We start from the raw sequence: 17,192 nt of genomic DNA on the forward strand, positions 1-17,192 counted from the left end.
CTTCTCATCCACACTGCTTCAACCAGGGAAAAATCCCCATGAGCTCACTGAGAACAAGTTAGCTTGTGCCACTTGAAGCTGCTTCCACAAACAGCTTCACTTATGCACTTCTAAGCTGTTCTCCTCAAGCCCTTTCAGAGCACAGTTCAGGCATGAAACACAAAGGGTGCCAGAAAGAGATCTCTTGAATCTAGCATCACCAACTTGCAGGGCAAAAGAGGACCAGCTGAGAAGATCAGTTCTCCAAAGTCTCACTGACATCCATTTGTCACACTTGTTTACAACATTCACTTGAAGTGCAGGTGCCCACATGAGTGAACTGTTTTTGATCAATGGCACAGAGGCTTCAATGTGAAAGCATGTGTGTCACCTGTAAGAAGCAGTTTTGATTTCTTCTAGGTCATACAGAAAAAAAATAGCATGTGCCCACTTACAAGAAAGTTAATCAACAAAGCAAATTGAAACTGCTTGCAGCAAATGGCTTCCATTCTCCCACTCCGCAGCTATTTTCAGCAATCACATCCAGAATCCAATTCCAGCCCAATATAAAATGTGTGCTCCCAAGGAAGCCTGTATAATTGACATCACCCAACTTGGGGAGGCAAGGGGAATGCTGAGAAGATCAGTTCTCCAAAGGTTCATTGAAATCCAAAACACCTATTTTTTCATAAAACTCATTGAAATGCAGGGGCCTCACCTGCAGCCATCAGTGGTTGAACGATGGCACAGAGGCTTCAATGTGAAACCATGAATGTCAATCATTACAAGTGCTTCTGACACACTCTAGTTCAACCAGGGACAAACCAAAGTGCTCAAGGAGAACAAACTTTGAACCTGCAAGTGGAAGCAGCTTGCAAGAACTGCTTCAGTCAGGAAATTCCAAGCTCTTCTCAGCAAGCACATTCAGAGCACAGTTCTGGCCCAATAGAAAAAGGATCCTAGCAAAAGGGTCCCACACCTACAATCAGCTTCATAAGGTAGCTTCCCATCTTCTGTGTGGAAGTGGGTTTCTCCTTGGCCCTTATGCTGTGGAGGAGACCACTAGGAGCTCAGCTTCATGCAGGACCATCTGACCTGGACATTTTGCAAGCCCTATGAAGCCCTCACACATGCTCAAATGCTACAGGACTTTGCAGACTAGTCCAGGCAACAGTAGACATTCATTCATTGTCTAGAGTCTACAGGTTCCTAGATGCATGGCATTCATTATCATCAAATGCACAATTTTGATCAAAAATCATATATATATATATATATAGATAGATAGATAGATAGATATATCATTCCAATCTGAATCAAAAAAATCAGAAATATCCCCAGATCCAAAGAGTGGATCCCCATTGTGATGCTACCAGTGGAAAATTCCACAGCTGACCTCATGGGATGGTTCACAGTCAAAACACAGCTGCATGAAAAATATTATATGACATGACCTTCCTGCTATGTGAAAAGTGGCATGTGAAGTACACATGCATGTCTTCCTCAGACATGGGTTCATTTGCAAGACACCTTGTGCAATTGAAAATACTCCAAAAGGGGAGAAATCAGAACCACGTCTCCAAAGTATTTCAGCAGAGACCAACTCCAGCTGTGTATCTATCTCTCAGTGACTGTGTGTGCTCTAGTGTGTGTGTGTGTGTGTGTGTGTGTATGCTCTAGTGTGTGTTTGTGTGTGCTCTAGTATGTGTTTGTGTGTCTTTGTTTGTGTTTGTACCATGATAGCCGATACTTCATTGCCCCCATTGGAAAACTGACTCAGATAATGCCATCTGCCAAATTCCTAAAAACCAAAGTTCTTGCTGATAGAATGAAACATTCCTTCCTGTTGGTTTGGATGTGTCCTTTAGGAATCACTGCTACATTTAGTATACTCAAATCATCACAGTAGATCAGGTAACAAAAACATATATATTTTAAAATAATAATATATTAATGGAAACAACAAATACAGGATAGAGTAACAACTGTGTTACTAAACAAGGTCAAGGACAATGGCAAACTATAGATTCAAACTTTGAAGCAAATAATTATCAATGTAAATATTCCTGGGCTGCCTCAGCCCCGCCCAGGCACACAGCAGCAGAATGGTTTTGCAAGCATCCTCAGGAGGGCTGGAGCCTTCTTTGCAGGACGAGAGGGAGGTTGAGGCTGGATCCATTCATCATTCTTTTGGGAGAGGCTCCTTTTCCTCAGCACAAAGTTGGATTTTTTGTGAGGATTCTTGGCATAAAATACATTGGCCTGCGCTGGAATCCTCAGCTCTGGGGAGAGAGGGGTGTACAAAAAGAAGGTGGCACTCAGGAGGTGCTCCCTAGGACACGCCAACATCTGAGAGCCTGTGCCAGAAAAGGCCAGAGCCACACACCTGAGAGCTCTCCAATTCAGCACCAATACCAACAAAGACAGCCTCCACAGTCCTCCCTGAGGAAGAACTAGGCAGAGCACTTCAACAGACCTAATGTCTGTTCCTACCAAAGGCTTTGGACTCCAGAACATTTCAGGTCCTCTTGCATCTGCCAAAGCACACCACTAGATTTACATCTGAAATCTCCTACAAAAGGCTCCTGTGCCGAAGATTCAGTTCCCACATGAGCCATCTTCATAGGTGGGTTTGGAGGGAAGCTTTGGATGGTGAGTGCTCTGATGTCAACATGAAACTCTCATTCAAGATGAATACACTACTGGGAGGTGGGAGGGACTGGAAGAAAGGTTGAGCATGGTTGGAGGAGGACCTATACAAGGGTGTGCCCTGGACAACAATACCTTGTACCTGTTGGCTCCACTGAATCCTCATTCTCCAAGTAGAGGTCCTCCTTCTCCTCTCCATCTTTCTCTCTCTCCCTCTCTGCCACCCTCGTTCTCTCTCTCCCAGTCTATGCCTTTATGGCAAGGGCTGAGGAGCTCTCCACTGCCACACACTAGAGCTTTATGGACAGCCTCAGTGCACAACCAAAGAGAAAGTTGTGAAACCCAGAGACAAGGCCTAGGATTCCTCAAGTATGGCCACAGTGAGGACAGGCTGACCAGCATGGACACCACATTAGAGCCATGCTTCTGCATCGGTGGAGCCCGCCTCCATGTGAACCAGGCTTCTGAGAATGGAGGCCACATTCCAAATGCTGCCCTACTGAGAACAATGGTTCCAAAGACCAGCAAAAGGACTGCTTCCCTCCAACATGATGTATGGCCCAATGGTGCCATGACACCGAGTGGGGGAATACAACAGTCCGCTTCTCCTTCTTCTGAACACCTGTTTCCTGTCGCCCTCCTCTAACCTAGAGCCTGTTCTCCATCCCTTCTGGGTTGGATGTGGGGATCTCTGCTATGAATTTCTTAGGCTACCAAGGCCCCAGACAGACTTCCTCTTCCATAGACTCTACTAACCTAACAGTACGTTAAGATAGGAGACAAGTGATTCTTGAACTCATAGGGATGGTGGTCTTCAGCGTACATAGGCTGGGATAATGGCTGCTGTGGTGTTTGGCTCACAAAAAACAACCAACCAACCAAAGAAAAAGCACTGGCATTATTATCAGATGAGCTCTGTGGCTACGTGCTCAGGAAGCCCTCATCTGACTTTAGTTAGGGATCACAACCTGGCTACTGTGATCACTCCTTGGCAAGTGGACTCAGGTCGGAAGACCATGGAATTTATGCAAAGACATGATTCAAGCTGTCTCCCAGGCTGTGTTTTCTTCCCAATTTCATCCTGTTACTGCTTGCTAGAATCTTGGCAATTCTCTGCCAAGGCAGTGGTTTTCTGGTCACACAGAAGGCTTTAATAGTACTGCTTCAGTCCACAAAATGCCAGTTCCATCTTTAGCCCATGCATTCCCATGTTCCTTTGAAACTACTCCTATCCCAGACCATGAAAGCATACTGCTCCTGGAAAGAGGCTTTCCTCCTCACTCCTCAATGATGTCAGCTTTGGATGCCTGTTCATGTCCAGGGGAGGGCACCTGGTGGGGAGCCGCAATATCCACTGGGGTATACTATTGGACCTCAAGACCTTCCACCAGCAGAAGTGCAGTTGGCTTTGTGCACGAACCCAACACACCTGTTGGAGTGTTCTTGGGGGTCAGAGACTACTCTTTGTTGCTAAGAGTTGACCTGAGTCCACATCCTGACCCTTGCTCTCTGCCATCTGATTGTCTCACTTACTCTGACGGCGAGAGATGATTTGGCCCAGCTCATAATCCTCTGGATTCTCCTCAGTAAGGAAGTGTAGGTCGAGGGCCCTGCGGATGACGACAGGAGCCCTATCGTGGCAGGTCACCTGGAGCAGCATGGGAGACAGGCCTTCAGGAAATGGGCCTTGAAGTGACTACTCAAGGACAGTGGGCAGGGGCATTCTGGAGGCACCTCCACTCTAAATACAAGGGCAACATCCATGACCCTACTACCTGAGGCTGACCTCCTGCTCATCCTGTGGGCTCTTCCCATAGGCTACTAGCCCAATCCTTGTACATAGGACTTCCTGGGCTTGCCATTGCTCTTTGTGGAGCTGCACTCCTCTCGGAGTGAAAGGACCCCACTACCTGCATACAGATGCAATCTCATCCCACAAGTTGGGAGGAATGGGACAATAGCCTCCAAGATACCAGGTCTGCCTGAGGATGCAGGCGGCATTGGGAATGGCCTAGGCACAAAACCTAGAGGCTTTGGTCTGGATTGCCAGGGCCCAAATCAGACCCAGGAACATGACCACACACAGGAGTGCTGAAAGATAGCCTGAGATCTCCTGGCCTCCAGAGGCTCAGTGCTGGCTGGGGTGTACGAGGGCACCTCTTCCGGCAAGGGTGGTCATTGGGTTATCTGGACATTTAATGTGCTTGCTCCACATCCATATCGACTCTGCAAAAGAGACCCTCTCAGCTCCTTGTTCGAGGAACATGCAGAACCTCACACTGCTGTCCTCCTCCATAGACGTCAGCATCCCATACAGGGGAACCTGCAACCTAGGTCCTGTCCTGTTCTCATCTGTCACCCATACCTGCCTCTGCCCTTCTGGACTGCATGCTGCCACCTGACACACAGACTCCCTCAGACATGGCAGTGGACAAGCTGCTGCACTCCCTCATCTCAGCTCCAGCCCTTCACACTGACCTCTCCCTTCTTGATTCCCATCTATCCTCCTGATCATCCAGAAGCTCCAAATTCAAGAGGGCATGAGTAGTCCATGGTATTGGACCAGTGTCTGCTCCCCACCCAGGTGTAAGCACCAGGGGACACCCCTGCTCCCAGGCTTACCAAAACAGTCTTGGCCATCTTTGGACTTTGTCTTTCTAAGTGGACACGAATTAAGCAGGTGTCTCCCACCTGCTTGTGGGAAAGTGGCCTGGAGGACTTGCAGGTTGATTCTGAGAACTGTGGGGGATGGAACATCAGCAAACCCAGAAACAGAAAGCCACCCAGCCTGTCAGTTATTCTATGGGCTTCTAGCACATATGTCCAGGTGCTGAGGCTTCTTATTTCCCAGGTGGGACTGGAAAGGCAGCACAAGTACAGCTTGAATAAGGTAGGTGTTTACCTCCTTTCCCTTGACCTCGAGGCGTTTCCTCACGATGAAATAATATTTTATTTGTGGATTCATGGACAGATACATGAGTGAGTGGTCAGGGACCTTGATTTCTGCAGAGTGAAGTGGAGAAAAATGTTAGGTGGCACTCAAGGATTATACCACAAAACACCCACAACCCCTGAGAGTCTCCAAAAGGGCATGCCAGCACCAGAATTGAGAGCCCTCCTATCCAGCTACAGTGCCACCAAAGACTCCCTTAGTGATTCTTCCCTGGAGAAGATGATGTACAGGATTCTAAACCAAAAGAGCACCTGGCAATGGAAACAGCACCTTGGGCCCAGAACTTCTCAGTGCAGGTTGGATCTGCCAAAGGGACATAGGCTCTGCATCAGGATTGGCAAAGGCTCCTGTGCTTAGGCCTTTCTCCCCAGGGCAGCCATGCTCACACATGGGCATTCAGGGAAGCTTTGGATGGTGGGCGAATTCATCCACTTGCCCTGGATGAATCAACTCATGGATGAATACGCGGAGGGGAGGTGGTATCCATCAGAGGTGTGTTGGGCATGGACATGGGAGGACGTCAGCAGGGTGGTGCCCTGGAGAACTCTATTGTTTTCTAGGTTCGCTCTCCTTCCCCTTGTTTCTCATCATGAGCTGTCTGCTTGGTACTTTTATTCTGGTTCTTGTTCTACTTCTGGCTCTTCTTTCTGTCCTGCATCTTCTTGTAGTTCCTTCTGGGTCTTTTTCTTGTTCTTACATGATTCCTTCTTGTTCTTCTTCTTGTGTATCTCCCTCCACCCTTCCTTCAGTTCACCTCCTTCTTTTTCTTCTTCTTCCTCCTGATCTTCATCGTGTGATCTTCTCCCCACTCAGGAGTGTCTCTTTCTCCTCCTCCTCCTTCTCCTTCTTTCTCTGGCAATGGTTGGGTGTCCTCTGAGGAGTTCAAATCTATCACACTCTTCTGCCCAGATGCAGCCTCTGTTCAGTAGTCCAAGATGAAATCAGTTCTCAATTAATTGGCAGCAGTGAAACCAAGACCAAAGACAAGTGACTTCCTTTCTTTGTCATTGTCACAGTCAGGAAAGACTGAATAACAGACACCGCATTCTGGATAGGCTTCTACCTATGGTAGTCAGCACCTCATCTGGACCAGGATTGCTAAAATAGATTCCACCTCCATAAAGCTTCCCCAATGAAAACAAGGTTTCCAAAATCTAGGAGAGGGCCAGCATCACTGCCACCCTCCTGCCATAAGGCTTAGATGCCATCATACCTAGTGGGTTCCAGGCCCCCCGTAGTCCTCCCTTTTGACGTCTGTTACACACAAACCTCCCCTGGTCTGGAGCCTGCTCTCAACTGATGCTTGGGTTGAAAGTGTCTGTTTCTGAAATCACCTTTGTAGATTCTCAGTTTGGTAATTCCTTTTGACTGGCTTATTTTTTTACTAGGGATAAAACCAGAGGCACTTAAGCACTGAGACCATTCCCAGGCCGTTTTACTTGGGTACAGAGTCTCCCTAAGTTTCTGAGGCTGTTTGGAAATCCCCATCCTCCTGCACTGCCTCCCAAGTCCCTGAGATTCGCAGACACTGCCCCTTGCCCAGCTCCTTGCACCTCAGTCTTCCTCATGTGTGAGACAGAGCCAACTCAAATGAGGCGGTGTGTGAAAATGGGAAAACTCACTTACGTGCCCAACAGATGGTGGGTTCTATTGTGGACAGGCTGGGATGGTGGAGGCTAGAAGTGTCTTGCTCACAAGAAAGGAAAGAGCACTGGCATTGTGGACAGCTCAGCATTGTGGCCTCTGTTCTTCAGATGCCCTTCTTTGTTGCTGGAAGGAATAATAACCTGGCCATTCTGATATCTTCAGGAGATGGGCACCCAGGCACAGAGGACTTGGAATTGTTCCCAAAAGAACCCAAACAGGCTGTCCCCTGGCCTTGACTTCCTCTTCACTGAGTCCTGTTCCCAGTTGCTGCAATCCTGACATTCTTGTGAGAAGGCAGGACTTCTCATATCCTGGCCATGGATTGGGACCTGTGCTGCTTCCGTCCATAGCGATGCTGACCCAATCAGGACCCATGCTCTCCTCCTCTTCATTTGAAGGCATCCTTATCAGTGAGCCATAAACCAAACTGATGATGGATTGAGCCTCTCTCTTCCTTGCCCTCATCGATATTAGCTTTGCATTGCCAGACCAGGTCCAGGGGAGAACACATTTAGGGAGGTCCAGCCCACATTGGACACGCCCATCACTGCACTTGGTTTCCTGCACCAGGCCCACCACACTCTGGCTATTTTAGGGCCAAGGCCCACTTTCTCTTGGCTGTGAGTTATCCTGAGCCCACTGTGGATCATGTCTCCCCACTGTCTGATTGTCCTACTTACTCTCATGCAGAGACATCATTCTCAGAAGCTCAAAGTTGTCCACATCCTCATGCTGCAACGAATTTTGGTCCAAGGCCCTGCGGATGAGGCTTGTCACCCTCTCCTGACACGTCACCTAGATCAGGGTGGGACAAATGTCATCAGAGAATGGCTTTTAGAGGAGCTACCCAGAAGACTGTGGTCAAACATTCAGGAGAAATCTCAGCTACATATACAAGGGCACAATCTTGTTATCCTGCTACCTGAGTGTGGCCTCCATATAACCCCTGGGTTCTTGCAACGTGCTACTAGAACAATCCTGGTACAAATATCTGCCTGTACCTGCCATCTCCCCTCCCCCTGGGGAGCCACATTCCACTCAGGTCAAAGGACCAAACTGCCTATGCACACATACACTCTCATCTCACTGAGATGACAGCAATGGGCCAGGGATCTGTGCACCAAGTGTTCTCTGGGATGCAGGCGGCCTTTGGGGGTGGAAGAGGCAGATGCACTGAAAATTTTGGTCCTGACTGCCACTACACAAAACAGACTCAGATACAAGAGTGTGCACTTGAGTGCTTCATGATAGCCTGGAGAGGCCCTGGCCTCTGAAAGCTGAGTGCGGGTCTGGTTGTAATGATGTACTTGACTCAGCACTGGCAGTCACTGAACATGTCTCCTCTGCAGCTGGACACCTGCAGCATTAGTGTGTCTACTGCACATCCATAGAAATACTGCCAAGAACCCCTTTAGCTCCGCATTTACATACATGCAAAGGCTGACATTCCGAAGCTTTGGCATGACCCCCCAGGTGATCCCGACCCCAAATTTCCACACCTAGTCATGCTAAGGAGGTTCTCTTCCCTGCCACCAGGAACACATCCCCTCCTACACATGTGACAAGTCACTGCCACCTCCTCTGCTCCAACTTCACTCATTGAGAATACCAAGTTCTAGGCACTGCAGCCTGCACCCTGGACATATCTCTGCCTTCATCTGTCCTCAGCACTTCCGTCTGCACTTCTGGCCTGCCAAACCCACAATACACAGGCCCACTCACCGCTGGAGCTGGGCATGCTGAGGCTCTCCCTCCTCAGGTCAAGCCCTTAAGACGGACCTCTCTCTTCTTAATTTCCCACCATAGCCCCGGGGTTGGCTGTGTCTCCTGCCTTCCACTGTGTGGACACCCAGGAGGCAGCCCTGCTGTCGCGCTTACCAGGATGCGCTTTGTCTCCCTCAGGCTCTGTCCCTCTAGGAGGACGTGAACAAAGCGGCTGTCTTCCACCTGCTCGCTGGAGTGAAGCAGTGAGGAGCTGCTACTGGTGACTTTTCTCAAGCAGCACTCATTGCTTTGGGTGGCCTGGGGCAATGGTCCTGCAGCCACTGCAGAGCTGCTGCTCACAGCTGCTGGGGTCCTGGATGCCACTGCCACAGAAGGCTCCAAGAACTGTGGGGGATGACAACATCAGCAAAGCCCAGCACCTGCACCCCACCCAGCCTGGCAGTTGGCCCTGTGGGCATTCTCCAACATCCATCCAGAACCTGAGGTTCTTGTCCCCTTGGAGGATGTGGAGTGGCACCAGGAGTAAAGACTGAAGAAGGTGGCTGTTTACCTCCTTTGGCTTGACTTTAAACAACTTGCTGGCAGCTGTTTCCCGAAGGAGAAAGTTATAATCCACTCTGCCATCCAGGGCGTAATATACGTTTCCATCTGCAGGGATCCTTAGCTCTGGAGAGGCAGGGGCAGAGACATGGTAGGTGACACTCAAGGAATACACTACCCAACATCCCCCACAACTGAGAGCCTCTGCCAGCTCAGGTCTCACACACAGACCTGAGAGCCCCCGAATCCAGCTACTGTTCCACCAAAGACTCCCCACTGATTCCTCCCTGAGGACCCTCTATGCACAGGAGGTCCACTACAGGAACACCTTTCAAGGATATAGCCCCTTGTACCCCAGACACTCTTAGTTCAATTTGGACCCACCAAAGAAAAACAGCTAGACTTTGTATCTGGATTGGTCCCCAAAGACTCATGTGTTGAAAGTTTTCTCCCCACTGTAGCAATGATCACAGGTGGGTTTGGGGAAAAGCACTTGATGGTGGGTGCCTCCACCTTGCCAGTGGATTCATCCACTCATACAGGGCTACACTAATTGGAGCGGTACGGTTTGGAGGTGTGTTGAGCGTGGGTGGAGGATGCCCACAGCAGGGCTGTGCAATCCAGAGCAATATATTTCTCTTGAGTTCCCCACTTCTGCATTTCCTCCTCATGAGTATAATTCTCATTCACATTTTTAATCAATTTATTGTTATACTTCTTGTTTGGCTTGTGTTTCTCCTTCTTGTTCTTGTTCTTCTTCATCTTCTCCTCATGCTTCTTATAGTCATCTTGACCTTCTTATTCATGGTCTCCTCCTTCAACTTATTTTCATTTTTCTCCTCCTCCTCCTCCTCCTCCTCCTCCTCTCATCCTCCTCCTCCTCCTCCTCCTTCTTCCTCTTCTTTTCTCTTTCTCTCTTCCTCTCTCTCTCTTCCTCCTTCTTCTTCTTCTTTTCTCTCTCTCTCTCTCTCTCTCTCTCTCTCTCTCTCTCCAAGAAAAGTTTACAAGCTGTGAAGGGTTCTATTCTACCACATACTTCTCTCTAGAAATGGCCTCTGGTCCTAAGTGGACTCAGTTTGCAATGAATAGAAAGATTGGAAGCCAGAAATGATTCTTCATTGAACTGCTTTTCTCATGTACTCGTCTAGGTCAGGAAAGGCTGCCAAAGTAGGCACCCTGTGGTTGTCTGTCTTCTTTGACACAAGACAAAGAAGCCTCTCTTCTTGGCCCCATGTGGATAATAGCTTTGCAATGCCTCCTCAGGCCAAGGAAAGAAAACATGATAGGCAGGTCCACAGCCCCTGGGGAACATGAAGAACCTGCAGATTTATGCCTCATCATTACACTTTGTTTTGGGCACAAGTCCCACCATACTCTTCCTGGACATTGGGTCAATGCACACTGTGTTTGGGCTCCCAGTTATCGTGAGCCCACTGTGACTCACTGCTCCCTACCCTCTGATGGTTCCACTTACTCTGATGGTTCGAGCCAATTTGCAGAAGCTCGTAGTTTTCTGGATCCTCCTGCTGGAGCAAGTGAGCATCTAAGGCCCTGCGGATGATGACTGGTGTGCTGTCCTGGCAGGTCACCTGAGCAGGGTTGGAGAAAGCTCATCAGAGAGGGAATTTAGGAGTAGCTACCCAGAGGACAGTGCTCAAGGACAATCAGAGACAAGAGAGCTCTCAACACAAGGGCACCATCTTGTTACCCTGCTACCTGAGGCCTTCATGTGATCATGTGGGGTCTTCCTATGAGCCTCTAGCCCAATCGTGGTACAAGAGTTTTCTTCAACCTGCTATGCCCTACAGGGACAAGGGAATAAGGACCAAAAGGCTTTGTACAGACACACTCTAGTCCCTTAAAGATGGGAGGAATGGTCTAGTGGACTTCCATATCCCTGCTCTGGTCTGGGATGCAGCTGCATTTTCGTGTGGACCAGGCACAAACCCTAGGTGCTTTGGTCCTGACAGCCAGGGCACAACACACACTAGGACTCTTTAATGATAGGCATGGAAGCTGCTGGGCTCGAGAGTGTCAGTGCTTGCTGGGGTGTCAGGAGGTTCGGACCCAGCAGGTGCAGTGGTTCAACATGGCTCCCCTGGAGGTGGACACCAGAGTTTCATGATGGATACTCCACACCCAGGAAAATTCTGCAGAGACACCTGCTAAATCTCTATTCACATACATGCAAACTAGGACACTAATGGGCCCCTCCAAGGCCCCCAGTTGTCTGTGACCCACACCTACCCACCCTAATCATTCTACAATAGCTCCCTTCAACAACCAGCAACATATCCCCTCCCACACACAAGAAAATGACTGCCAACTCCCCTGCTTCAACCTCCACGGTTCAATATACTCCTCAATACCAAAATCAGTAGAGGATGGCCTGTACCCTCGATATTTCTCTGACTTCCTGTGAACCCAGCACTCACTCCTGCACTTCTGACCTGCACACCCCAAAACACGCAGGCCCACTCGCACCCAGACCTGACATGCTGCTGCTCTCCCGCCTCTCTCTTCCTCACTTTCTGCTCTCCTTCCTGACCTTCCAGAAGCTCCAGTTCAAGAAGACAGGCCTAGTCCAAGGTTTTTGCTGTGGACTCGGTCTTCCCCACTGTGGGCTCCCAGGAGACTCCCCTGCTCAAAGACTCACCAGGACGCTCTTATAGTGTGTCGTCCTTTCATTTTCCAGGTAGACGTGAATGAGGCACCTGCCTCTCATCCGCTTGTTATATTGGGGCCGTGGGGAGTCCCGAGTGGAGACCCCTGATGTCCTGGACTCCGGCTCTGCCCCTTCCCTGGGAGAAGGCTCTGGCTCTGGGGTTGGCTTAGGAGCCGTGACAGGAACTGAGCTTGTAGCTAGAGGAGAAAAGATGCCAACATGACTGCCTTGCCCTGAGCTTCGCACAGACAGACAACACCCCTGCTGCCAGGAAGAACTCAGGCCCTTAGCCCACACAGGACCTCTTTGCAGACTGGGGTCACTTCCTGAATGGACAAAGGCTTATCCTAATTTCCAGCCCAACACCAGGCATACAGACTCCCTGCAGTGGGACAACAGTCGGACCTTTCCTCATATACCCTTAGGTACTCACCACAGTCCGTCTGGCTCTCAGGCTTTGCCTGGCTTGATATGCCATCTTCAATGGGGGCCAGGAGGTGGTGTGGTTGGGGCTCCAGGCTCAAGCCACCCAGCAGGAGCCACATGGATAGCAGCTGCTGCAGACTCTGAGAGCCTGGGTGCTGATGAGAAGCCTCGGTGTAGAAGTTCACCCAGGTCCCCAGGAAGGAAGGTGAGGCACTGTGGGGAAGCAGGTGTGGAGTCAGCAAAACCCTGGCCTTGCCTTCACCATGGCCTCCAGAGAAAACCTCTGACCCTACACTGGGGAGAGGAGTCTTTCCTCAGCCTTCCCAAGTCAAATCACCTTGCAGGTCCCTATTCTGGAAACAGGAGCCCACCCTCTTGACCCCAAGCCCATTCCATGTTGAAGTTGGTCCAGGGGTCCACCACAGTCACTGAAGAGGACAACGTGCAGTTATGCCTCATGGAGTCAGGGATGCAGTCACATGTAGGATATGTACTCATGGCACCTGCGGTTTTAGGCTGACCCCCATGAATAGGGACACAATGGCAGTCATTTGCACCCCATTTTTCACTCAATTATGAAACGTGACTGGAAACGTGTCTTCATACAGTGGGTGCTTTCTCCATGTTCATCAGTGAATGAGCCCAAACTGCTGATTCCCACATATCTCTGGGTGTGGGAGCTGCCATGTCCAAAGCCCCTGTCCAGCTATGTCCCAGCTAGGACGCTCTGTCCCACTATGTATACTAACATGTCTTTATTAACCCAAAAGTGCTTCTCCCAAGGCCCGAGTTTTGAGATGCCTCTGGCACAGATCTACGTTCTTCACAAAGCCAACATCACACCAGAAAGACCACCTGGCCTCACTGAGTCCACCTGGGAATGAGCTCAGTGCACACCATTGAGCTGTGGTGCCCAGTGTGTGGGGACTGCTCCCGGACCTCTGTGGATCAGCTGGAGTCAGGATGGTTTCTCTGCCTGAGAGGGGGAGTTCACTGCCCTTGCAAGGCTGTGGCAGGCACCTCCAGGACTCGTCCCATTCGGGGCTGACATTCCACTATGAGTGTGGTCCTCTATCTCATTAGGTATCACAAACCTTTGGGTCCCTGAAAGGTTCATGGCAGCCCCAAGACCCAGGCATGAGGAGGCTACACACTTGGGCTTGGTGGTCTGGTGCTTACCTTGGGAACAGCAGGTCCAGCACCTGCTGGGTGAAGATGGAATCCCAGGAGATTAACCCCATGTTACTGCTGAAATGTAGGTTCCTCCCACAAATGACAGGCAGGAGCTCATTCCTAAGCTGGTCCTGCCTGTAAGGTTCAAGGCTCTGTACCCTGAAGGGCTCCTCCGTGTTCTCATCATTTTCACCCTGGGTTGGGACCAAGAATGGTGGGTTCAAAATGGAAATGGTGACAAACAGAAAAATGACTTGTGCCAATACACTAGAGTCAAAGCACAATGGGACAGTTCCCATCAGTACAAACACACACACACACACACACACACACACACACACACACACACACAAACACACACACAGAGTAAGAATAGGAGTCCTTTGCCATTCATCAGGGATCAGACTAGAGGGCCTGCTGGGCACACCTGCCCTGTGCTACTCACTGTTACTCTTGAGCTCCTCTGCGACAATCGCCAGAGGCTCTGGCGTCTAAGATGAAGCCTCACCCAGTGTATCCACAAAAGGGCTAGTTGGCCCCCCTGAGATTCCTGGGAGCCTGAGGCTCGGCATTGTCTGCAACCACAGGAGAACATCCTTCTCCCTCCAGTGGCTCCAACCAAGTGAGCTCGGATGGCTTGGTCAGTGAAGTGGGTGCCTGGATACCAGGGTTCCATGTTCTGTTTGATCCATTGTCAAGGCAATGATGTCATTTCCTGTGCCCATACCTGAGCCTCTTTTCACATAAGACCACTTTCAAAAGCCCTATGGGCTGCTGATTTCTCCTCCATGCCTACCCATCTCAGGTGTGCAGGTGTTCACCAACAACTACCCAAACATCCCCACCAGCATCTGCCCTGCTTGGTGCCACTAGAGTTCCAGCTTGGAGCCTTCAAAAATGCATTCACAACCAGTCCTTCCCTCTCAGCAGCTTTTGGACCCTGGTCCCATCATTGTGCAACTCATGGTGTGCCCAGTCTTTTCTGGAAAGTAGGGTAGCATCTAATCTCTAGGGTTTATTGTGTCTATTGGTCCATAACACCCTCTATTCTCTCTGAAACCAGAGATGGGACTCACAAGTGGCTAAAGCACAAATGTAGAGATGGGACAATCACAAGAAGGGGAGAGACAAAGAATGCACCCTATCTCAATCAGGCCTGTGTCCCACACAGGGACGTGGCCAATGTCCGTCCCATCGTGGCTACAGTTCCCTCTCTACACCATGGCAAGTTGGAGGGGACTGAGATGCAGAGGCTGCTCCCCTCTGCCATACAACTTCCCAAGGCTTCTCCTAAGATTTCAAAAGGGCCAAGTGTGTCTAGTGTTGGGGTCTCACAGAGACTCCGAGGTACCACAGCATCCTGCTGCCCAGAACCAGTTCACCCCTCACCTCAAGGGGGCTCAGCCTCTGGATTCATGGGAATTGAAGTGGGTACAGGCGATGGGATATCACCTCCAAGACTGAGTTATGCCAAGTCCATGACCCTGTCTGCATCCCTGTCTCCAGCACCACTCCCCCCTCTCTCTTTCCTCCTCAGAGCAAACAAATCCATTTAGCAAGTGTGTCCTGTGATAAAGACATGACGGTCACCCATCCTCTCATTACAAAAACACTGAGGCTCAGCCAACATGGATCCTACAGGGAACACAGGCATAAACTCAGACTCTGATCCTCCCAGCCGAGCCTCAGTGGAGCCTGGACTCCCAGCCTCCTGAGTCAAGGAAACAGAGGTGCCTAGCCGAGCCATCTTGGATGCAGCCGCACACAAACTGAACTCATCAATGCCCCTTGCTCTCAGTTGTGAGTAAGAGGGGAGGTGGTGTTTCACAACCCTGGACATCAAGTGCAGTCTCCAGGCTTTGGGGTGTGCCCTGGCCTCTCTCTATCTGCCCAGGCCCTCCAACCCACACTGGCCTCTTACCCAACCTCCTCCTAGGGCCAAAATCAATCCTGCCTCTCAATTTCTGCTGCCTTCCCCAACACACTGCTCCCCAAAATGAGCAGGGCTGGCTCTCGGTTATCATGCTGGTGCCAGCAGCAATGCCACCCCACTGACATAATTCTGAGTCCCAACCTAGGCACTCCAGCTGTCTTTGCCACACCTGGCCTGTTTGGGCTCTGGCTCTTGCTCTTTTCTTTCATGTGCATGTGTTTTGAGGTTTTGAGTTTCTCCCACTGCAGAACTGCAGCTGTGGCAGGGTAGAGCTCATGAGGGTGACATTCTGAGCCACATCCAATCCCATTAGGACTGTTAACTGGGGTGACTGCTGGAACACAGTGATGAGTGAACACATGGGAGGTGGTTGGACCCACCTTGCCTCTGAGTGGCTTCCTTTCAGGAAAGGAATGTAGGGATGGGAGCCCCTGGCATGGGATGCTTTGCACAAGGCATGACCACGGGCTCTTTCCTGGCAAAAATGGCTCCACTCAGCATGGAGAGCACTGTCATTCCTGGTGGCTAACAACAGCCCTGGACCCCAGAAAGGAACCCACACTTAAGTTTTACGTCTGAGTGTGCGTGTCCTCGAGGAAATGAGGTCTCCTGATCCCAGGTGCAAAGGAGTAAGTCCTCTAACTCCAGGGGCCATGAAGGGACATCTGAGTTTCCCTCGTCCTTCTTTCCCTCTCTGAACCCAGGATGTCCTCACACTAACCACAGTTAGGACCCTGGCCTCATTCCTCAGTGAGGATCATTAGGCTCCATAAAGGACAGTCTCTAAGATGCTCAGTGGACCAACACCCTCTGCACAACCCATAACCCTATTCACCCAAGAGGCAAGAGGATTTCTAGTCAGGAAAACCAGGAAAGGGAGAGCCTTTCTCAAGGACACAAGGACATTAGTGAGTGAGGGAGTGATTAATGGATGGAGAACTATTTCCAACACCAACTTCCAGGAGCATATATGGCCCTTTGGAGAATTCTGCAGTGTGTTGGTGATTAAGGAGAACGTGTGAATCCAGGGGTCACTAGGTCCTCTCAGCCATAAGGAGGGAAACTGCCATAAAGGAACTAGGACAAGGGTGCGAGGAATGCTCACTGGTGGGAGATCGGAAGGAAGGAAAGTGTACTCATTAGAAAAGTGTCGCCTGAAAATTCTTAGCCAGCCAAAAGTCGTGCGAACTTGTGTGGGAAAAGAGTCTTTGCACAGTGATGAAGCTAAGAGCTCACATGATGGAACACAGCATCAACTGGGACCAAATCCAATATCTGATATTCTTGTAGGAAGAGGAGAGTCTGGACCCAGTTACCAGGGAGACTTGGGGATACCGGCTATGTGAGGTTGGAGCCAGGACGGGATGCCCATATGGGAACCACAGATCGTGGACAGCAATAGGAGAGTGGGCAAGGGCTGGGAGAGTTGGGGGGATAGTCCCCTAGGAACCTGTGAGGTGTTTTGGCAGTGGGACCGCCCAACACCTTGTGTGTTGAGCCCC

General features: G+C 50.2%; 1 protein-coding gene across 1 annotated transcript; it reads right to left on the reverse strand.

Annotated features, from left to right (window-relative positions):
* Positions 1-1,989: 1,989 nt before the first annotated feature.
* On the reverse strand, positions 1,990-13,854 carry LOC144257330 (uncharacterized). The gene is made up of 9 exons (XM_077803577.1): positions 13,764-13,854; positions 12,592-12,797; positions 12,150-12,355; positions 10,968-11,082; positions 9,504-9,619; positions 9,107-9,337; positions 7,909-8,023; positions 5,531-5,631; positions 1,990-2,261 (listed from the first exon to the last, which is right to left on the reverse strand). The coding sequence occupies exons 1-9, from the start codon at positions 13,823-13,825 to the stop codon at positions 2,256-2,258; spliced, it is 1,158 nt and encodes a 385-aa protein (XP_077659703.1). The 5' UTR covers positions 13,826-13,854; the 3' UTR covers positions 1,990-2,255.
* Positions 13,855-17,192: the final 3,338 nt, after the last annotated feature.

The sequence above is a fragment of the Urocitellus parryii genome, chromosome 10, assembly GCF_045843805.1.
Source record: "Urocitellus parryii isolate mUroPar1 chromosome 10, mUroPar1.hap1, whole genome shotgun sequence".
Lineage (NCBI taxonomy): Eukaryota > Metazoa > Chordata > Mammalia > Rodentia > Sciuridae > Urocitellus > Urocitellus parryii.